This window comes from Phocoena sinus, chromosome 2 (genome assembly GCF_008692025.1).
Source record: "Phocoena sinus isolate mPhoSin1 chromosome 2, mPhoSin1.pri, whole genome shotgun sequence".
Classification (NCBI taxonomy): Eukaryota; Metazoa; Chordata; class Mammalia; order Artiodactyla; family Phocoenidae; genus Phocoena; species Phocoena sinus.
The window spans coordinates 177,680,854-177,699,521 of record NC_045764.1 but is presented as its reverse complement, the minus strand read 5'-3'; the positions used below and the strand labels follow the sequence as shown (position 1 = coordinate 177,699,521).

General features: G+C 60.2%; 1 protein-coding gene across 2 annotated transcripts in view; it reads left to right on the top strand.

The window, feature by feature from the left end:
- Nucleotides 1-18,668, top strand: part of AHNAK2 (AHNAK nucleoprotein 2) — a 30,882-nt gene continuing 12,214 nt past the window's right edge. The window contains exons 1-6 of one of the 2 annotated variants that reach the window (XM_032623047.1): nucleotides 1-169; nucleotides 15,824-15,882; nucleotides 15,995-16,093; nucleotides 16,861-16,944; nucleotides 17,809-17,950; nucleotides 18,400-18,584. In XM_032623047.1, coding sequence (XP_032478938.1) covers nucleotides 115-169; nucleotides 15,824-15,882; nucleotides 15,995-16,093; nucleotides 16,861-16,944; nucleotides 17,809-17,950; nucleotides 18,400-18,584 — 624 coding nt within the window. In that variant the 5' untranslated portion in view covers nucleotides 1-114. Of the gene's footprint in view, nucleotides 170-5,157; nucleotides 5,319-15,823; nucleotides 15,883-15,994; nucleotides 16,094-16,860; nucleotides 16,945-17,808; nucleotides 17,951-18,399; nucleotides 18,585-18,668 lie in introns of those variants that run through there. The other variant, XM_032623048.1, reaches the window with a different exon arrangement.

The window sequence follows — 18,668 nt, the reverse complement described above, 5'->3', positions numbered from 1 at the left end:
GCAGCGGAGGCAGAGCGCTGCGCTCGCCCGCACCCTGGCCGCCCGCGCGGCGGAGCCGGGATCTGCGACTGGACGCGACGGGCCGCCGCCGGCCAGCACCGCCCGGCCGCCAAGATGTGCGACTGCTTCCACATGATGCTGCCCACCTGGCCCGAAGCCCCCGGCAGCGGTGCGCCTCCTCCCCGCCTGCAGCCCGCTCCCCTCGGGGCGGGTGGGCTCCGCGCGGGGCGCGCGCCGGGCGGGTCCTGGGGCGCGCGGTGCGGGTGGGCTGCGGCGCCGGCCAGGGTGGGGGAGCCTCCGGGACCGGCCCGCGGTCTCGAGCGCGTTTCTGCGCCTCGGGGGCTGCTCGGGTCTGTGCCTCCCTCCTCCTGCGTCTCGTCTTTTACCTGTCCCTGTCCCTTGGCCTCCCACCCCTCTCCATCCCTGCCGCTCACTTTGTTTCTCTGGGTCGCTGACTGGCCTCTACCACCCTGTCACTCCTCGCCTCTCTCTCTGTAACTCACTGTCTGTCTCTCCCTCTCTGTCAACTGTACCCCTGCTGTAGCCCTCTGGGACGTGTGCTGTCCCTAGAGGCAGCCGCCTGGGGTGGGCCACACGTGTAAGTGGGGCATGACTGCCGTGGGTCGGCAGGCGCCTGCCGCCAGGACTGCCCTCTGATCTGCTTTTGGGGAGAGCAGTCTGGCTGGACCAGGAGTTAGGCTTGTCGGCTTTGGTCCAGGACTGCTAGGCTGGGCTGGGCTGGGTCCAGCATGTGGCTGCTGTGTGCTGGCTCACTGGCTAGGTGGTGGCTGAGGTCTGGGGCTTGGTGAGGGGCCTGAGTGGGGTCAGAGCTCAGGCCACAGGGTCCCCCAGTTCTGAGCAAGGGTAGGTGGGGGTTGCCCATGGGGCAGGACCCCTCCCTCTGCACCTCTGGCCGCAGAATGAGAACCAGGTGCTCTGTCTGTCATCTGTCTGTCCCTGCACTGGGCCTGGTTCCAGGGTCTGGGTGTCTCAGCATCGTGGAGGGCAGGGTGGGGTGGGGCAGGGACAGTCTTTCCAGCCCAGGGTCAGTAATGCCGCAGCCTGGCCACACCCAGGACACCTGGCCAGCTGCCAGCAAGGGGGGCTGGGGCCACACTGCATTAGCACAGGCGGAACCCCACTCCCTGGGGAAAGTGGAGATCGATGATGATGGCACTGCTGATGCAGAGGGGGTGGGGCTCCCCTTCAGCTGCAGCAGGAGCCCCCATGGTCCCTCCTGTTGCCCATTAATCTGGTTAGCACTGAAGCCCAGCTGACCTCCTGTTTCGGCCTCCCTTGCTCAGGTGGGAACCCAAGGCACCCCGATTCTCCCTGGACAGCCAACGGGAGAATGATGGGTCCCTAGCCCCCTCCTCCTGACTGTGGCGGGCCTGGCCCACATCCCTGGGAATCTGCCGCGTCACAGGGAGAGGAGCGGGGCCCAAAGGACTCGGGGCCGTTGCTCTGCCTCGCATCCCACAATGGCCTTCTCCTCACTTACTGGCCACCTGGAGACGCCCAAGCTGCAGGGTCTCGGGCCATCTTATCCACTCTCCTGCCTTGCAGAGGCCTGTGCTGGGAGCACCTCCCCAGCTGAGGCCCTCATTCTTACTCTGACATGTGGTTCTCTGGCCTCTGGGGCAGTTCCTCCTTGTGTCCAGCCTGCAAAACCATCCCCTCTTAGGGAACAAGGTCAGTGGCTTTCATGGGCGTTGGCAGGAGACCTGGCCCTGGGGGGGTTGTGTCCAACATGCAGATTCCCAGGCTATCCCCATCCTTCTGAGGGGGCCAGGGAACATGCATTCCTAATAAAGAGCCATGGGGATTCAGTCCAGGCATTTTCCAGCTGCAATTCCCTCCTAGCAGGCCAGAGATGGGCAGGCCCTCCCCGTCCCTCCCCGCCCCTCGTGTTTCCGCCCAGCCCACACCTGCCCTCCTAGACCAGTCCCTCCAGGCCCTCTGAAGACCCCTCCCACATCCTGTCGGTGCCCCAGACAGGGGCCCGGGGGAGGGAGCCATGTCTGGTCCAGCCTGCATTCGGAGGCTGCCCCCTGGTGGCTGTGCTGGGAACACACCAGCACAGGATCCGCCTAGCCTCCCTGTGCCTGGCCAGTCTGAGTAGCACCCGCGCACCCCCACCCCACTACTGCCTTCCCAGGCGACCTCCACCTGGAATGGGCCCCCCTTTCCTATCCCAGGGGCAGCTGGTTCCTTCCCAAGGCAGAGCTGGGTCTTAGGCAGCTAGACTACTGATAGGGAGCCCCCAACTCCCAGGCTGGGCCTCTGCCCTGCACCTTCAATCCCCTGGCTTGGCCTGAGGCCCCTCCCACACCCACCCTGAGAAGCCCCCACAAGGGTCAGAGAGCCCCAGGAGCAGATGACACCATGAGGCGTATCTGGGTGGTCTCTCCCTGGCAGGGGGCCACGGCAACACTGGGGCCTTTCCCGAAAGCAGTGCAATGTCGGGCATGCCCTGTGGTGGCCTCACCCTTCTGAACAGGGCCGGTGGCCTCTGCACAGGCCTGGACTCTGGGCTATGGGCTGGATCTCGAATCTATGAACAGGAGTGACCATGGCTGCTCACGGCCCAGGCGGGGCAGAGAGGTAGAGCTGTGTAGCCAGGGAGCCCAAGGGGTGGCTCCAGTGAGCAGTCCAAACTGGTGGCTTTGCCTGGGTTGTCCACACTGGCAGAGGGCTGTGTCCCCATTTTGCAGACAGGGACACTGAGTTTCAGAGCAGTGAGGCAGGGCCCTGAACCAAAGTGGAGCCTCTCTGGCCTCCACAGGGGCCAGAGCAGCCATGCCACACGCTCTGATGCTGCCCTGCCCCACCAGGCAGGGGGCCCACAAGGCCGGGCACAGAGAAGAGGCCTCAGAGGCCATCCTGGGCAGGAGTACCGACCCTCCTGACACTTTAATGCGGACGATTCTGAAAGCCACCGCTGGTGATAGCATACGTGTTCCTGACAGCACCCCCACTTCTTCTCTTTGTGGAGAAACACTCTGGATAGCCTAGATCCAGCCTCAGGAAGCAGGGTGGGGCCCAGGAGTGGATAGGAGGGTCCAGTGCCCCAAACCACCTGCCTCCCACTGTGCGCCCGCTCCACCTGGGGCTCATCATGGCCTTGCCCTTGTGAAGGCCATGGCCTTCTCTCCCTCTGGCCAGTCTTCCATCCTGGGCCCAGCCAGGAGCTGCCTCTTCCAGGAAGCCCCCTGGATTGCTCTCCTTCAGACTCCAACCCTCTCTCTATCTTCTCTTGTGACTGCCTTTGCTGAAAGGCTGTGTTTCAGGTTCAGACTGGGGCTGCTTTGCTTGGGGGTGGGGAAGTGGAGGTGCCAGTGAGGAGAACCCCAGGGAGGTGGGGTGGGGCATGGGCCATCTGGGGGCCCCCGCCACCCATTTCAGGGGTGAAAAGCCCAGATTTCCCCAGCTTGGCCCTCTGCCTGGACAGGGGCAGGAGGAGGCAGACCCTACACCTAGGGCTAATGTGAAGTGGGGTTGCCTGTCCACCCACAATCCATCTGTGCATCCCAGGGGCCCTGGGCCTTAGATGTTCACACATTGGGGAGCAGGGATTCACCAGTGTTCATTCATCAAAGGTGAGACAGGTGGGGCTTCTGCCATCAGTGCCACCTCGGTGCACAGGGAAGTCAGGGAGGGCTTCCAGGAGGAAGGGCTGTCTGATGCGGCATCGTGGGCAAGAGGCCTGGAGAGAATGTTGACCGGGGAGCAGCAAGTAGCTTAACAGGGTGGGTCTGGGGATGGGGGTGGGGGTTAAGGGTGGAGAGGTGTAGGGACCATGCTGTTAGGCGGGAGGGCTATGTTCCAAGGGCACCAGGGAGCCTCAGAGGGTTTCAGGGCAGGTCCCATGGGAAGGGATAAGGCCCAGTCGGGCGGAGGAGGGGGCATCGAGGAGCTGAGGCTGAGAGTGGGGAGGGTGGACGGGGAGCCTCAGCTGGCCACACTCCCCTGAACGCCCTCCCCATTCTAAGGGCAGCTGCCCCTTTTGGCCGGGGTCTGGTCACACCGGGTGCCTTCAGGGGCGCCTCTAGGCCCTGCCTGCCCGCCTTGCCTCTTCCTCCAGGTTTCCCTTTGTTTTTCTTTTTTTGGAGGCACAGGCGGCTGGGAGCTAAAGGTCCACCTCGCTGGGATAAATATTTAATAGTCAGAAGCACTTTCTAAAATGGAAAGATGGAGCTGGGCCCAGGAGGCCTGAGGGGCCAGGGCAGGGTGGGAGATGGCGTCCCACCGTGCCCACTGCTCACCTGGTTCCTGCCCTGCGGGGAGCCGGAGGACCCAGTGTGTGTACCCGAGGGTGAGGGGCGGCGTTGGGCCCCTCCCCAGAGAGCTCGGCCGTAGAGACTCGCCGGCGCGTCACGCCCAGGGCTGCTGGTGGAGCGGTAGGCGGAGCTGTGGCTACCAGCCGCCAGCAGAGGCGGGCTTTCCACCTTCTTAGCTGGTTGAACCGCCAGGAGTCCCGGGAAGGTCCAAGATGGGCTCCTGCCCAGACACAGCACCGGATGTGGGTGTCCATTGCCGAGAGGATGGCCGAGGCTCAGAAAGGAGCGGGCCAGGAAACCTGGGGGGAGGGTCCTTATTTGGGCCTCCCTGTCACAACAGTGCGGTGACAGGCTCGCTCAGCCCCGTTGTCCACTGGAGGGTCCACCCAGGTGCCTGTGTCTGCGTGGGCAGGAGGCCCCGGAGGTGAGGCCCCGCTGGGCCAGGTCAAGGCTACTTTGTTTGGGGCTCAAGCCTCCGGCTGGCTGCCCACCCCAGGGTGGGGGTCAGACCGTGGGCTGCCCATACTGGGGTCTGGGTGCCCCGCCCCTCCTACTCCTCCCCCGACCCTGGCTGGTGCCCTTGTTTCCCAAGAGCTGCCAGCGCTGCCAGACCCTTCCGGGCGGGAAGAGGGTGGCCTCCCACCAGGCGCCTGAACGCAGGACCCCTGCAGGCGGCTCCCCCCGCACCCCCCGCCCCGGCAGGCCTTGCTCCTGGGCGGCAGCACCTGGGGCTCCTCCGTGACACATGCCCTGGGAATGCCACGCTTGCCCCGACCTCCTCGCCAGCTGATTCGCTAGCAGCTGCCCCTGGCCCCGCCCCGCCCCGCCCTTTCCCACAGTGACTCCAAGGGCCCGGAGTCCAGGCGGCTCTGAGCTACGGCTGCCGGTGCAGCGGGGGTCGGCGGACGCGTGCTGGGCAGCCTGCATCCAGGCCTGGAGGTGTGGCAGCTCAGCAGCTGCCCCGGCCAGCGTCCCTTCAGCTGGCCCAGCACCTGCCTGGAGCCAGGGGCCCGGCAGGTGGGGTCCCCGGGAGCCAAGGTGGGTGGACAGGGCCTCCTCACCCAGAGCCCTTATCCGCTGGGGAGCCAGGTACACCCCTGCGGGACTGACGCCAGCCCAGGGGCGGGGTGAGGAGTGGCCCCCTGACTCTCACCGCTACCGGATCACAGTGGTCCCGACCCAGAGCCCCGTGCCAGCAGCTGACTCCTTCCCTTCCCAGCCACTTCCCATCGCCCTGGAGCTGCCCCCGCACAGCACTGCAAGGGCTGCTGGCGCTGGCCGCCTGAGGGAGCGAGTCCAGGGTCTGAGCCGGGCGGGTGGACGTTGGAGTCTGGAGAGGGCTTGTGGGGGGGCGGGGTCAGAGCATAGGGTGTCGGGGAGAGTGTGGCTGAGGCCTCCTCCAGCCAGTGGGTGGGGAGTGTCTGGCCGCAGGAGGTGGGAGCCTGGCTGAGGCTGTCACAATGGTCCAGGGCCCGGTGGGTGGCCACAGGGGAGGTGGCAGAGGGTTCAGGAGGATGGGGGACGGCTTGATTGTGATGGAGCGCCCAGGCTCAGAGGGGACGAGGCGGGGTGACCCTGCTCCGTGCCAGCGTCTACCCCCGCCTCCCAGCTGAGTCAGCAGGCCCGGCCCTGTCCGGGGGCGGGGGCAGGGCGTTTGGGGGTGTCGGTAACAGGCTGGTGGGGTGTCAAGCAGTAAACAAAGAATTCCCAGGTGAGAAATGTGTGGGCCAGTGGGGTAGGTGAGGTCACTGGCCAGCAGGCCTGGCCGGTTTCCTGTCTCAGTGTGACTAGAGTCTTTTATGACCGTTAGGTTTTCAGGGGGGACAGGCCGGGGGGGCCCTGGGTGCTTTTCCTCCTTCAGGCCTCTCACCCAGTGTCCCCAGCAGTGCCGGGAACTGGCCTCGAGCTGGTGGAGCCCTCTGCCTACCCGGGAGCCCTCCGAGCGGCCGGGGGCCTTCCCCTGCTGTCACCCCGCCTCAGGTCGCTCCAGGCTTCCCCTGTCCTGGTGAGGGCCCGGCCTCCCGGCAGCTGCTTTCGGTGCCTGTTGCCCTCAGCAAGGAGCCCTCAGCTCTGCGGCCACCGTTGCAGGCCTGGTGTGTCTGGTGGGGGTGTAGGTGCAGGTTCGGGCTGACCCATCGCCACCCTTGAACCCCAGCCTGGGCCCCTCAGCTGTGCCGGCCTGCTCCGACCTGCTTGTGGGATGCAGGTGCCCGCAGCCAGCTGGGCCCCACCCCGCGGGGCTGTGAGGCACAGGGCGGGGCAGCCCCCGGACCAGCAGCAGATCTGCAGATAGGCCTGCCGGGCCTGCCTGGGCTCCTGGAGCTGGGAGGGGCCTTGGAGCCAGAATCCGCGTTCTCCCGCCCCCCTCAGGGGTTCCCCAGGGCAGGGGCTGGGAGTCCTGGGGGCAGAAGGGTGAGGTGACAGGAGGGGGCAGGCCTGGCAGGTGGGGCCTGGGGAGCGGGGGAGTTGGGCGGTCTTCGGCACGTGTTCCTTAGCTGCCACTTATATCCAACGACTGGGGAGGGGGTGGTTAAAACTGCTGGTTCCGGGGACCCACCCTCGAAGGGCATGGGCAGGGGGGCAGTGGCCAAGGCCACCTTCCCCAAGGCCACTGGCCCAGGCCGTGGGTGGGCTTGGTCTGGCCCCGCTCTGGCCTTTGTGGCCTTGGCTGTGGAAGGGGCTGGCTGTGCCCTGGCCAGTGGTCTCAGCAGAGCCTGAGGGGCCGTGCAGCACTGAGGCTCCAGAGGGAGCAGTAGCCTGTGCCCATCCTGGGTCCCTCCTGGAAGGGCCTCCGTCCCCGCCTTGGGCTACGCCTCCACACCCCTCCCCTGTACCCCCAGCCCGACAGCGCTCAGCCTCTGTCCCAGGCTTGTGCACAGCCTGCCGGAACGGTCCTGTGTGACATCTGAGTCCGTCCACACAGCAGGACTAGACTGGACCGGGGCGGTGTTAGTGACTCACACATCCCGAGCTGGGCGGTGTCTCCTCCCCCAGTCAGCTGCTCGACCTGGGGGGGCGCTCTGGGGGAGGGGCGGGGGCCTGGCCGAGCTGTGGGGGCCTGTAAGGGGACCCGCCCAGTCCCTCTGGTAGGGCGAAGGGGGCTTGGCGGGCTCTTGGCACCGCGGAGAAGGGGGCCTGTGGGCGGGGCGGTGGAGGGAGGGAGGGGCTGTGGAGGCGAGGAGTGGGAGCTGCAAACCCGGGACCTTCACCTCTGGGCAAGTTGGGAGGACGCCGGGCTCGGTAAGTGGCTGCGCTGTCTTCTGTGCCCACCCTGCGCCCCCTGTCCCCTGCCTTCCTGGGTTTAGCCCTGGGGCACCTGATCACCTCACCACCCAGCAGGTGGAGGGTGGGGGCACAGGGGTGGGGGGGTGTCAGAGCTGGGCCGGGCATCTCCCTGACTCTGCCCTGCTTCAGCCCCAGCCGATGTTGGAGGGTGCCCAAGGGCACCAGCATGGCCATTTCAGTCCCAGGACAGGCAGATCCCCAAGGCTGGACCGTGTGGCCTGCAGGGGGTCCTCAGAAGATGGCCGTTTGGTGCATTGGGAGCCCTGGGGGGTGGCGGGAGGGTGCTTCAGACACGCTTACCTGCAGGTGCCAGGTGGGCGGGGGGGGGGCCCGTGGTGGTGGGCTGCCCTGTCACAGGGTCACACCATGCTGGGCATCTAGGTGCTGGCCTTTCAGCCCAGAGAGAAAGAGACTCGGGCCCGCTGGTCCCGTTGGGGTGGACAGGAGGTGGGGACGCTCCTTTCGGCTGCCGGGCCCGGGGAGGTGGTGGGCTGGCAGGCCTGCTTCAGGTCTCGGTGTCTCCAGGTGCAGGAGGAGAAGCGCCGGGCCCACCTGCTGCCCCTCCCAGCCCTCGAGACCCCACTGCGCCCTAGACTGGGCGGGACTCACCTTCCCTTCCTCTGCCCACCTGTGCCCAGCACTAGCGTTCACCTCCTGGGGCCGGGCTCTGAACGTTTGTGAGACTGTTCTAGGGACCAGGGACCAGGCAGTGGCCAGAGATGATGACAGGGTGGCCAAGCTGGACCGTGAGATGGCGGAGGAAACTGCATGTGGAAAGGACAGAGGTCGGGGCAGAGCCTGCTCTGGAGCTCAGCTCCGAAGGTCTGGGGCCCGGGCAGCAGCGGTGCAGACTGGGGAGGCTGCCGATATTGGCGGGCCAGGCAGACTGACAGGCCGGAGAGGGCGATGGGAAAACCTGGTTGCAGCTGCGGCCGCAGTGGCAGTGGCTGCGGGGTGGGTGAGGAGTCCCGGCCCCCAGGCCCGGGCAGGCCGAGGCTGGTTCCTAGGCCTTCCCGAAGCCTTGGAGGCAGAGCAGGAGCCTGGGATGCCCCCCTGTGCAGCAGGCTTGTCTTGAGAAGTGCTGGGGAGGCGGGGCGGGCCCTCGGCTGCCTGTGGGTGTTGCTTCAGAAAGTCTGACGGTCTCATGACAAGTCAGCCGAGCCCGGCACTTTCCTCGTGGGGTTCCAGGATGGGGTGAGGCCGAGCGTCCCGTGTGCCCCTGTGGGCACCAGCCTCCAAGCCCGAGGGCAGCAGCCCCCGAGGAGGGAGCCTACATCCGGGGCTCCCACTCTCCCTCGGCTCCCCGGGCCGGCCGGGGGCCTCAGCTGAGGCTGTGCATTCACACACACACCCAGCGCAAGCACGAACACCCCGTGCGCAGACGCCCTCGTGTTCATGAACACACATGCGCGCCCAAGGCTGGACACTCAGGCCACTATCTAGGGCCCTCCTTCGCTCGCAGCTCTCCCCCCCACCGCTCTCACAGTCCCCCAGCCCCACCGCTGCCCTCGTGACACGCCAACTTGCGCCCACGCCCGGCCCCACCTGGAGGCTGGAGCTGGGCCCTGGCAGCGGCCAGTTTGGATGCAAACTTGGGTTCTGTTTAAGCAAAACTGCCACACCCACGAGTGGCCCTGCTCTGGGCCCCCTAAGAAGCCCCAGTTGGCTGGGGGCTGGCGGGAGAGGCCCCAACTCAGTCCGGGGCCCAAAGGGCAAGGTGAGTATGGGGAAGTCATCCAGGCAAATGCCCCCTTTCTGCACCCCCTCCACCAGGTCCCCCTCAGCCAGCATCGCACATCTCCTCGGCTCTGCCCCCTCCGTAGACTCACTTCCTGGAGGTCCCACCCCAGAATATGACAATTCCCGGGAGCGAAGCTTTTCAGCTGACGTGGTGCCAACCACCCCCCGCGCCCAAGTCCCCCGGTAGGTAGTGTTTGAGGCCATGGAAGAGTTAGGGTGAGGGGCTGGATGGACACGTAGCCCAACCAGGGTGCTGGGACCACAGCAGGGCCTTGAGCCTCGAGGAAGGGGGGAAGGGCATTTGTCGACGTACCAGGTGCCAGCATGTCACCTCCACATCCTTCTCTGTAAAGTGGGGCTTTGGTGACCTTATTTTATTAGTCATTATTTGAGGCGACTGCTGGGTCTGGGCTAACTGTGGGGCCAAGGCCAGGCCAGGCAGGCTGTTAGGACACCTCCCATGCACTCAGGGGGTGGGGCCCTCAGGACATGGGGACTGTCAGGTCAGTGCTCTGGGGGGTACTTGAGTGCCTCCTTTTCCCTCCCCAGGGGCATGTCTGAGGCTGGCAGGGCTGCTGGCGGCCTTGCCCTGTGGCAGGCAGGATTTCCTCCTTCCTGTTTGTGCATCTCGGCCAGGCTCCAGCCAGCCTGGGGCTCTGTCCTAAGGGTGCAGAGGGACACGGAGCTTAAAGCCACAGCCGGGCATCTTCCCAGCGGTCTGACCTTGGGCGAGGCCTGTCCCCGCCTCCCTGAGCCCCGCTTTCTGTTCCTACCTTGGGTGTAGGGCTCTTGCACCCAAGCGGGTGGCTGTGAGGGCAGGACTGGGCCGGGTGGGGGCCCAGAGGCAGGGGCGGTGGTCCAGCTGGAGCAGGGCTGGCTGAGCCTCCCCCGTCCCCAGGTTCCCGGCTGTTAACACCTTTCCTCACCCCTGCCCTGGGGCGGATCTGGGGGTACGGCTTCTCAGGGCCCGGATGTCCCCGCCCGAATTCGGGGCCTTCCACCGCACCGCCCCTGACGCACAGCGCCCGGCCCAAGGCCCCGCTGGCTGGCCCGACCGCACAGCCGCTCGGGGTCCCCTCCTCCAGCAGCCGCGGTCCAGAGCCTTCCCAGGTCTGGGCGGACCGCCGCCCTCGCCCCCAGGGACACGCCTGCCTGCCCCGCGCGGAGGGCGGTCCGGGCCTCGTCTTGCTGTGACTCAGAGAAGGCTGTGGGGCTCAGGGGAGGCCGGGCTGCCTTTCTGGGCGCGTCCGCGCAGCTCCGCAGACCTCCCCGCCGCTCTGCCGGCTGCCCCAGCCCCGAGCCCAGGCCGGTGGGGACCCTCCGACTCCCCCAGCCGGTCACAGGGCGAGAGAGGCAGCCCCGCAATGACCGGTCCCGGGATGGCCGGGGTGGGAGCGCGGCCACCCTGGACTCCGCCCGCCGCGTCTAGTCCCCGCGCAGCCCCGCGGGCTGAGCCCCCTCGGGCCAGTGGCTTCCCCTCCCCCAGCCTCAGATTCCTCGTTGCTCACCCACAGCGCGCCCACTTTGCGGCTGGGGGTGAGGGTCTCGGCGGAACTGGAAGGGAAACTGCGGTCGGAGAGTGGGGTCAGCTGCCGTTGCCCTTGGCTTCCGCGCAGGGCGGCGGGTTCGGTGGGGAACAGGCTTTGATCTCCACTGCTCCCGGGGGCGGGGCCTGAATCAGCCTGGGACTCGCTCCCCCCTCCCCGCCGCGTTTCCCCCCCACCCCCACCCCCCGCCCCCCGCCCCTCCGCCTCCTCCACAACCTCCTCTCCGCCCACCTCCCACTCCCTGCGGTCCCTCTGGGCTTCTGGGTGGGCAGAGTAGCCCTCTGACATCCATGGGGAAATCAAGGCTCAGAGAAGGGACAGGCTTGCTCAGGGTCACACAGCAAATTGGCCAGAGGGTAGCAGCCAAACCTGCACTCCCGCCAGGACTGGGCTTCCCCCGTGTGTTCCATGGGGACTGGGACGTGCCTGGTGCCCATGCCGGCTGCCCGGCCTGTGGGACAGGGATTCCCTCCCGGCTCTGAGCCCTGCTGGCTGCGGTGGGTTGGGAGTGGGCACCCGTGTCCCCTCCTCACCAGCAATGCAGTCACAGCCACAGACGGTGTGGCTGAGCCCAGGGCCAGACCCTGTGTGAGATCCTGGGCTGCTTCTCCTGGAATACTGAGTACAATTCCGGGGGCACTGGGCCCGGAGGTGCTTGTGGACCGGTTTTAAGGAAGGGCTTTTGTTGTTGAACCATCACAGGACTATTTCCGTAGCCTGTTTCTCCTCGTGTGGCGCTCGCAGCGCTATTTCTCTAGGAATATGTCCAAATCCTCTACATTTTCAGATTTATTGGCATAAAGTTTATAATTTCCTCATTTCAATTTTATGTAGAATTTAAACATTTTTGGGGAAAGGTACAAATCATATGTGTGTATCTGGATGCATTTTCCCGAAGTGGACACACTGGTGTAACCAGTACCCCCTATCCTCACCAGAGGCCTCTCCCCCGCGGGTCTGCCCCCTCCCAAAGGACTTCCAACACTAGTGCACCTGTGAACTGCATGCAGCGGGTTCTGTTTGAGCTCTTTATGTCTAGCTGTATTGCAGCACTAAGTTTGTGAAATTCACCCACACTGTCTGTGGACGCAGTTCATCGGACAGAGACTCCCAAGTTCTTTTCGTTCTACTGTTTTTTTTGGCGGTGCTACACATCATGTGGGATCTTACTTCCCGACCAGGGGTTGAACCCGTGTCCCCTGCATTGGATTCTTAACCACTGTGCCACCAGGGAAGTCCCTAATTTAATAATTTTAACAATTAATCAGTTGTTTCCTTTAAGGCTAGTGCTGTCCGTGTCCTGGTTAAGAATTGTTTCCCTATCCCCAGTGTCATTTTGGTTTATCTTCTGGAAACTGTATCGTTAAACTTTGGGTCTGCAATCCACATGGAATTAATACTTCCTGGGGCTGACCTAGGGGTGGATATAAATATTATTCCCTGTGAATTTCCAGTGGACCCCACACTGCTGACTGAAAAGATCATTACTTTCTCACAGCGCTATATCTGTATGAGTCTGGTTTCCGGGACCTTTGTTTTGTGCCATTGGTTTTATTAATAATTTGCATTTCCCTGACGACTAAAGAAGTTGACCATCTTTTCCGTGCTTACTGGTACATCTTTTGTGAAGTGTCTGTTTAAATCTTTTGCCCGCTTTTAATTGAGGTTTTTTAATTTTTTGTCTTTTTCTATTGATTTGCAGAAATTCTTCTGGATGCAAGTTCTTTGTCGGATATATTGAATTTGCCTTTTCATTTTTTAAAGAATGTCTTTCAAGACTAGAAGTATTTAATTATGATAAAATATGATTGATCAGATTTTCTTTTATGATTCACACCTTTTGTATCCTGCCTAAGAAAACACTGCCTCCCCCAAGGTGGTGAAGAATTTCTCCTCTGTTTTCTTCTATAAGTTTTATAGTTTTAAGTTTTACATTTAGCTCTATGATTCATTTTGAGTTAATTTTTGCATGTGCTATGTTGTAAGGGTCTAGGACTTTTTCCCCAAATAAATATCCACTTGTCCCAGCACCATTGCTGAAAAGACTATTATTTTTCTATTGAAATAACTTGGCTGCTTTGTCAAAAGTTGACTGATCTTACAAAGTGTGGGACCATTCTGGACTTCCTACTCGTTTTCACTGATATTTGTGGTTATACTGTACCGTCTGGATTCCGTTGAGACTCATAGAAAATACCTAGCTGATTTGAAATGGTCTTAATTATTTTAAATTTACTGAGACATTTAAATGAGCCAGCCTATGATCTACCTTGGTGAATGTCCCATGTGCACTTAAGACGAATGTGTACGCTCTTGTCAGGAGGAGTGATCTCCGCTGTGGCCTCATTGGTTGATGGGTGGATCAGTGTTCTTACCTATTCTGTTTTGTAAGGTTATCGATTACTGAGAGGAATGTTACAATCTCTACTGTAATTGTGGATTTGTCTTTTTTGTCCTTTCGTTTTTGCCAGCTTTCACTTCAGTGTTTTTAGCCTCTGTTACTAGGTATACACAGACTTAGGTTTGTTATTATTTTTTTTATAAATTGTGCCCTTTATTATTATGAAATGATTGGTTTTTGCACTGTATGTATTTTTTTTTTTTTTTTTTTTTTTTTTTTTTACCGGTACGCGGGCCTCTCACTGCTGTGGCCTCTCCCGTTGCAGAGCACAGGCTCCGGACGCGCAGGCTCAGCAGTCATGGCTCACGGGCCCAGCCGCTCCGCGGCACGTGGGATCTTCCCGGACCGGGGCACGAGCCCGTGTCCCCTGCATCGGCAGGCGGACTCTCAACCACTGCGCCACCAGGGAAGCCCCTGTATTTTTTATTTCCTTTTCTTTTAACTTCTTTTTATTTATAGTCCATTTCTCCTAGATAGCATGTAGTCAGGTCTTGCTTTTTAAATTTAATCTGATAATCTCTACCTTTTTGATTGGAATTTTAAGTCCTTTTATATTTAATGTATTGTCAAAATGGCTGGTTTAAATCCTACTATCTTGCTAATTGCTTTCTATTTTATTCCATCCATCCTTTGCTCCTCTTCCCCCGGTTCCTTGTCTTGTTTTAGAATTAATTAAATATATACACAGGTATATAATTACTTAATAACATATATTACATATATAAATATAAATTTTGTATTTATAAACTAATATAGATGTATATGTTATATATAATTAATTATATATTAAATTTATATATTAATGTAAATTATTTATATACATTATATATATGTATAAAACAACGTGTATTTTTAGTATTGCATTTTATTTCCACTACTGACTTACTAGTTACACATCTTTTTCATCTTTTTTTAAAGTAAATTTATTTATTTAATTTATTTATTTTTGGCTGCATTGGGTCTTCATTGCTGCGCACGGGCTTTCTCTAGTTGCGGCGAGCGGGGGCTACTCTCTTCATTGTGGTGCGTGAGCTTCTCATTGCGGTGGCTTCTCTTGCTGTGGAGCACGGGCACTAGGCGCGCGGGCTTCAGTAGTTTTGGCTCATGGGTTCTAGAGCGCAGGCTCAGTAGTTGTGGCACATGGGCTTAGTTGCTCTGTGGCATGTGGGATCTTCCTGGGCCAGGGCTCGAACCCATGTCCCCTGCACTGGCAGGCGGATTCTTAACCACTGTGCCACCAGGGAAGTTCCTATTTTGCCTTTGTTTTTGAAGGACAGTTTGCTAGATGTGGAATTCATGGTTAACAAAGCTTTTCTTTCAGCAATTTGAATATACTGTTCCACTTTTTTCTAGCTTCCGTGGTGTTGACTAGTAATTGCATTGCTGTACTAGTAAATGTGATGGGCCACTTCTCTCTCGTTGCTTTCAAAATTTTCTCTTTCCCTTGAACATTTTGATGTGATTGTCTAGGTCTGGATCCCTTTGTGTTTATCCTACTGGGGTTTGTTGAGCTTCTGAGATCCATAGATTGTTTTTAGCCATTATTCTTTCAAACATTTTTTTCTGCCTCTCTCTCTCTCTCTCTCTCTCTCTCTCGTTTCCTTCTGAGACTTCAACTACACATATATTGGTGTTCTTAATGTCATCTCACAGATCTCTGAGGCTCTATTCATTTTCCTTCAATCCTTTTCCCCTTCTTCTTCAAATTGGTTAATTTCTATCGATCTACAAGTTTTTTGTTTTGTTTGGTCATTTTTTGTTTTTTCTGGCCGCACTGTGTGTCTTGAGGGATCTTAGTTCCCCAACCAGGGATTGAACCTGCGCCCTGGCAGTGAACGTGCCGAGTCCTAACCACTGGACCACCAGGGAATTCCCCTAACCTACAAGTTTTTTGCTTCCTTCCACTGGCATCTCAGCCCTGCTATTGAGCCCCTCTAGGAAACTTTCAACTTCAGAGTTTCCATTTGGCTTTTTTTTTTCTTGATATAATTTCTGTTTCTTTATGACATTCTTTCTTCATTGGGCCATTGCCATCATATTTTTCATTAATTCTTTAAACATGGTCTCCTTCACTTTTTTGAATAAATTTATGAATGTTGCTTTGGAGTCTGTGCCAAATTCAACAGCTGTGGACATTCGAAGATTGCTTCTATTAACTGCTCTGTTCCTCAGTGTGGATCACACTTGCTTGTTTCTTTACGTGTCATGTAGTTTTCTGTTGAATGCTGGGCATTATAGTTTGTATATTATAGTAACTCTGGATCCTGACTCTCCCCGTCAGGGTGGTAGTTATTGTTTTATCTGTGTGTTTGTTTAGTAACTTTCTTTGACTAAATCTGTGAAGCCGTCTACTTTGTCTGTCCTGGCTCACTGCCATCACACCTGATCTCACAACCTCCCTGGCTCAGGGGCTGTGTGTCCTCCCCCGACCCCTGCATGTGCTCCCAGACCCGGGGTCCAGGGTTACACCACCTCTGTGGTATACAGCCTCTCCTGGGCCCCTACCCCCAGCTCCACCCTCTGCTCTGCCCACCTGCAAGCCTCCACTGACTCATCCTTTCCCTTTGCAGCGTCTGGCCGGCAGTTGCAGCCTGAAGAGCCAGATGCAGAGACCGCGGAGGACCAGTCCGTAAGTGAGGTCCAGGGAGGATGTGCCCCACTCGTAGCCCCCACCACCTCCTTTCCTGGACTTGAGCAGAGCCCAAGTGGCTGAGGGTGACCTGATTCTCTCCTCCTGCCAGGTGACGGAAGGGTCTGTGGATGAGATCATTCGGCCCCGGCCACAAGGGTCCTCGCCCGTCTACGAGTACGTGACTGAGGGCGCCAGCTTCGGACTCCCGGTAAGCCTGCTCCACAGACAGCCACAGGCTCAGGGAAGGCTCAGGTGTGCGGCCACAGGTGACCACGCCTCCTGCATCCCCGTGTGGGCAACTCACGCACGCACCTGTGCAGCCACACAGCCCTGCCACAGCGGTGTCTGCTCGGCTGTCTTCTCTGACTCCTGGGTCCTTCACTGGAGCCCTCCCATCAGCTGGCCAGGACACACTTGAGATGGCACACTTGTGTGTGTGCGTGGGGAACAGACCTCGTGCTCCTGTGTGCGACGGGGCACAGGATATGTGCACACACGTGCCCTCTCTGACGAGGAGACACGGACAGGGTCCCGCGGCCACCCCTGGAGACACCTGGGGGAAGGCATGGACCAGGTGTGTTTACTAAAGGCCTCATTCTTTTTTCAGAATTGTTTACGTACTTACTTCTTTTGGTCGTGCCATGCGGCGGCATGTGGGATCTTAGTTCCCTGACCAGGGATCGAACCCGTGCCCCCTGCAGTGGAAGCACGGAGTCCTAACCACTGGACCGCCAGGGAAGTCCCAAAGGCCTCCTTCTTGTACTGTTTCTTTTTTGCCCCCTCTACTTGCGGACACGGGGGCTGGGCCCTGTGGGAATCACAAAGGCCCAGAGTCACCTTCCCCCTGGAGGAACTCAGCTCCCCCTGCACACAGCACACTCTGGGGGATCTAGCCCCTGAGCTGGGGCCTCCCCGAGTCCCTCCCGTCCCCTGGGCTGGGGCAGGTTGGTGACCCGCTGTCTGTCGCTGCTGCAGGAAGACACGCCAAGGAGGCGGAGGTCCTGGTGGAAGCGGGATTCGGGGGACTCGCAGACGCTTTCCAGGATGAGCCGTCTGGAGGTGGGTGTGCCAGGAGCTGATGTGGGGGGACAGCCCGTCCACACGGGCTCCAGCGGGGGAAGCCAGGGCCAGAGCGAGAAGGCGAGGAGCCGGAAAGCTGGCAGCGTGGCCCTGTGCCCTGCGGAAGGGCGTGCCACCTCCCTCATCAGGCCCGGGGGTGGGTAGGGGCTCCAGAACACTGGTCCAGGCCTGCCCCCAGACCCCTCTACTCTCATGGTGAAGGGCCCAGACTGCTGACCAGAGGGACCGGGGTGCACGGACCTCAGTGTTCTCAGCTGTACAGTGGGTACGGCTGCTGCCTGCTGCATCCAAGGCCACGGACGGGGCTGGGTTCTGTAGGCTCCCAGCCAGGAGGGTGCGCTGCCTGCTGTCATTGGTGGCCCCAGCAATCCTAACTCTCTCCCAGACCCAGAGGAACTGTCGTGTCCAAGGTCAGGCTGGCCCTGCCGTTTCTGGCATTGTCCTCAGCATTTATGGCCCTCCTTGGTCTGAGCACCAGCTACCTTGTATGTGACTGGTGCTTGGAGTGAGGGTGGTGGTGAGCCAGGAGCTGATAAAGGAACGCTCTGGCCACGTGCAAGCAGAAGACTCTCCCCTCTGCTTGCCGAGCCCCGCTGGGCCCGGATGGTTGGGGCCGGGCTGCTCCTGAGTCCTGGCAGGTGGGGTCGGGGACAAGGGAGGCTGCTCCCAACTGAGACGGCGGCACCTGGCTTCCCCCAGAGCCTGGACCCCGTGCCCGGGCTCAGCTGCCCTATGACGGGAGGACTCTGGGGTCCCTGGCCTCAGGGGAGGCAGCCTCCGAGCAGCCACGCCCACTGTGGGGTAGGCATATGCTCACTGAGGCCTGATGAGCTTCTGTTCCAGTCCACGCAGGAGGCGACACTGAAGACCAAGGTGGAGGCCGGAGCCAGTGGCTACATTGTCACGGGCGGCGGGGACCAGGGGATCTTTGTTAAGCAAGTGCTGAAGGAGTCGTCAGCTGCCAAGCTCTTCGGCCTGAGAGAAGGTGCCACGACCCCATCCCCATGTCCCTGTGGTCCCATCAGGATCGGGTGGGGCCTGAGGGGGACGGGCCACAGTGGACTCAGCATGGCCCCATCCCCATGTCCCCGTGGTCCCACCAGGATCGGGTGGGGCCTGAGTGGACTCAGCATGGCCCCATCCCCATGTCCCTGTGGTGCCATCAGGTTAGGGGGCCCTGGAGGGGGACAGGCCACAGTGGACTCAGATGAGTCCCTAGAGACTGCTTAGCTGTGTCCGGGCTGGGGCCACTCGCTCTGACAGGTTTTCTGCTTGGAAATGGGGGCTCCTTCCCACCCGGGGCTCAAGAGAAGGAAGGGGCCAGGCAGCCTGAGCGGGGTCGCCTCCTCGGTCACGCACCCCTGTGGACCCCTCCCGTGAGGCCCGACGAGGTCCGGGGCACTAAGGTGCGGGGACCGCTCTGTCTTCGTCTAGGGGATCAGCTGCTCAACACAACCATATTCTTTGACCACATTAAATACGAAGATGCGCTCAAAATCCTTCAGTACTCAGAGCCTTACAAGGTTCAGTTCACAATCAGGCGGCAACTTCCCGCCCGGGAGGACGATGAGGGAGCTTCCGGCGGTGCTCAGCGTGGCTCGAGGGGCAGCAAGAAGCAGGTGAGCTTGCATGGCCAGCAAAGCTGGCCCCGGCTGGACCCCGGGTGCCCAGGCTGAGGCTGGGAGGGGACCCCCACTGCCCCC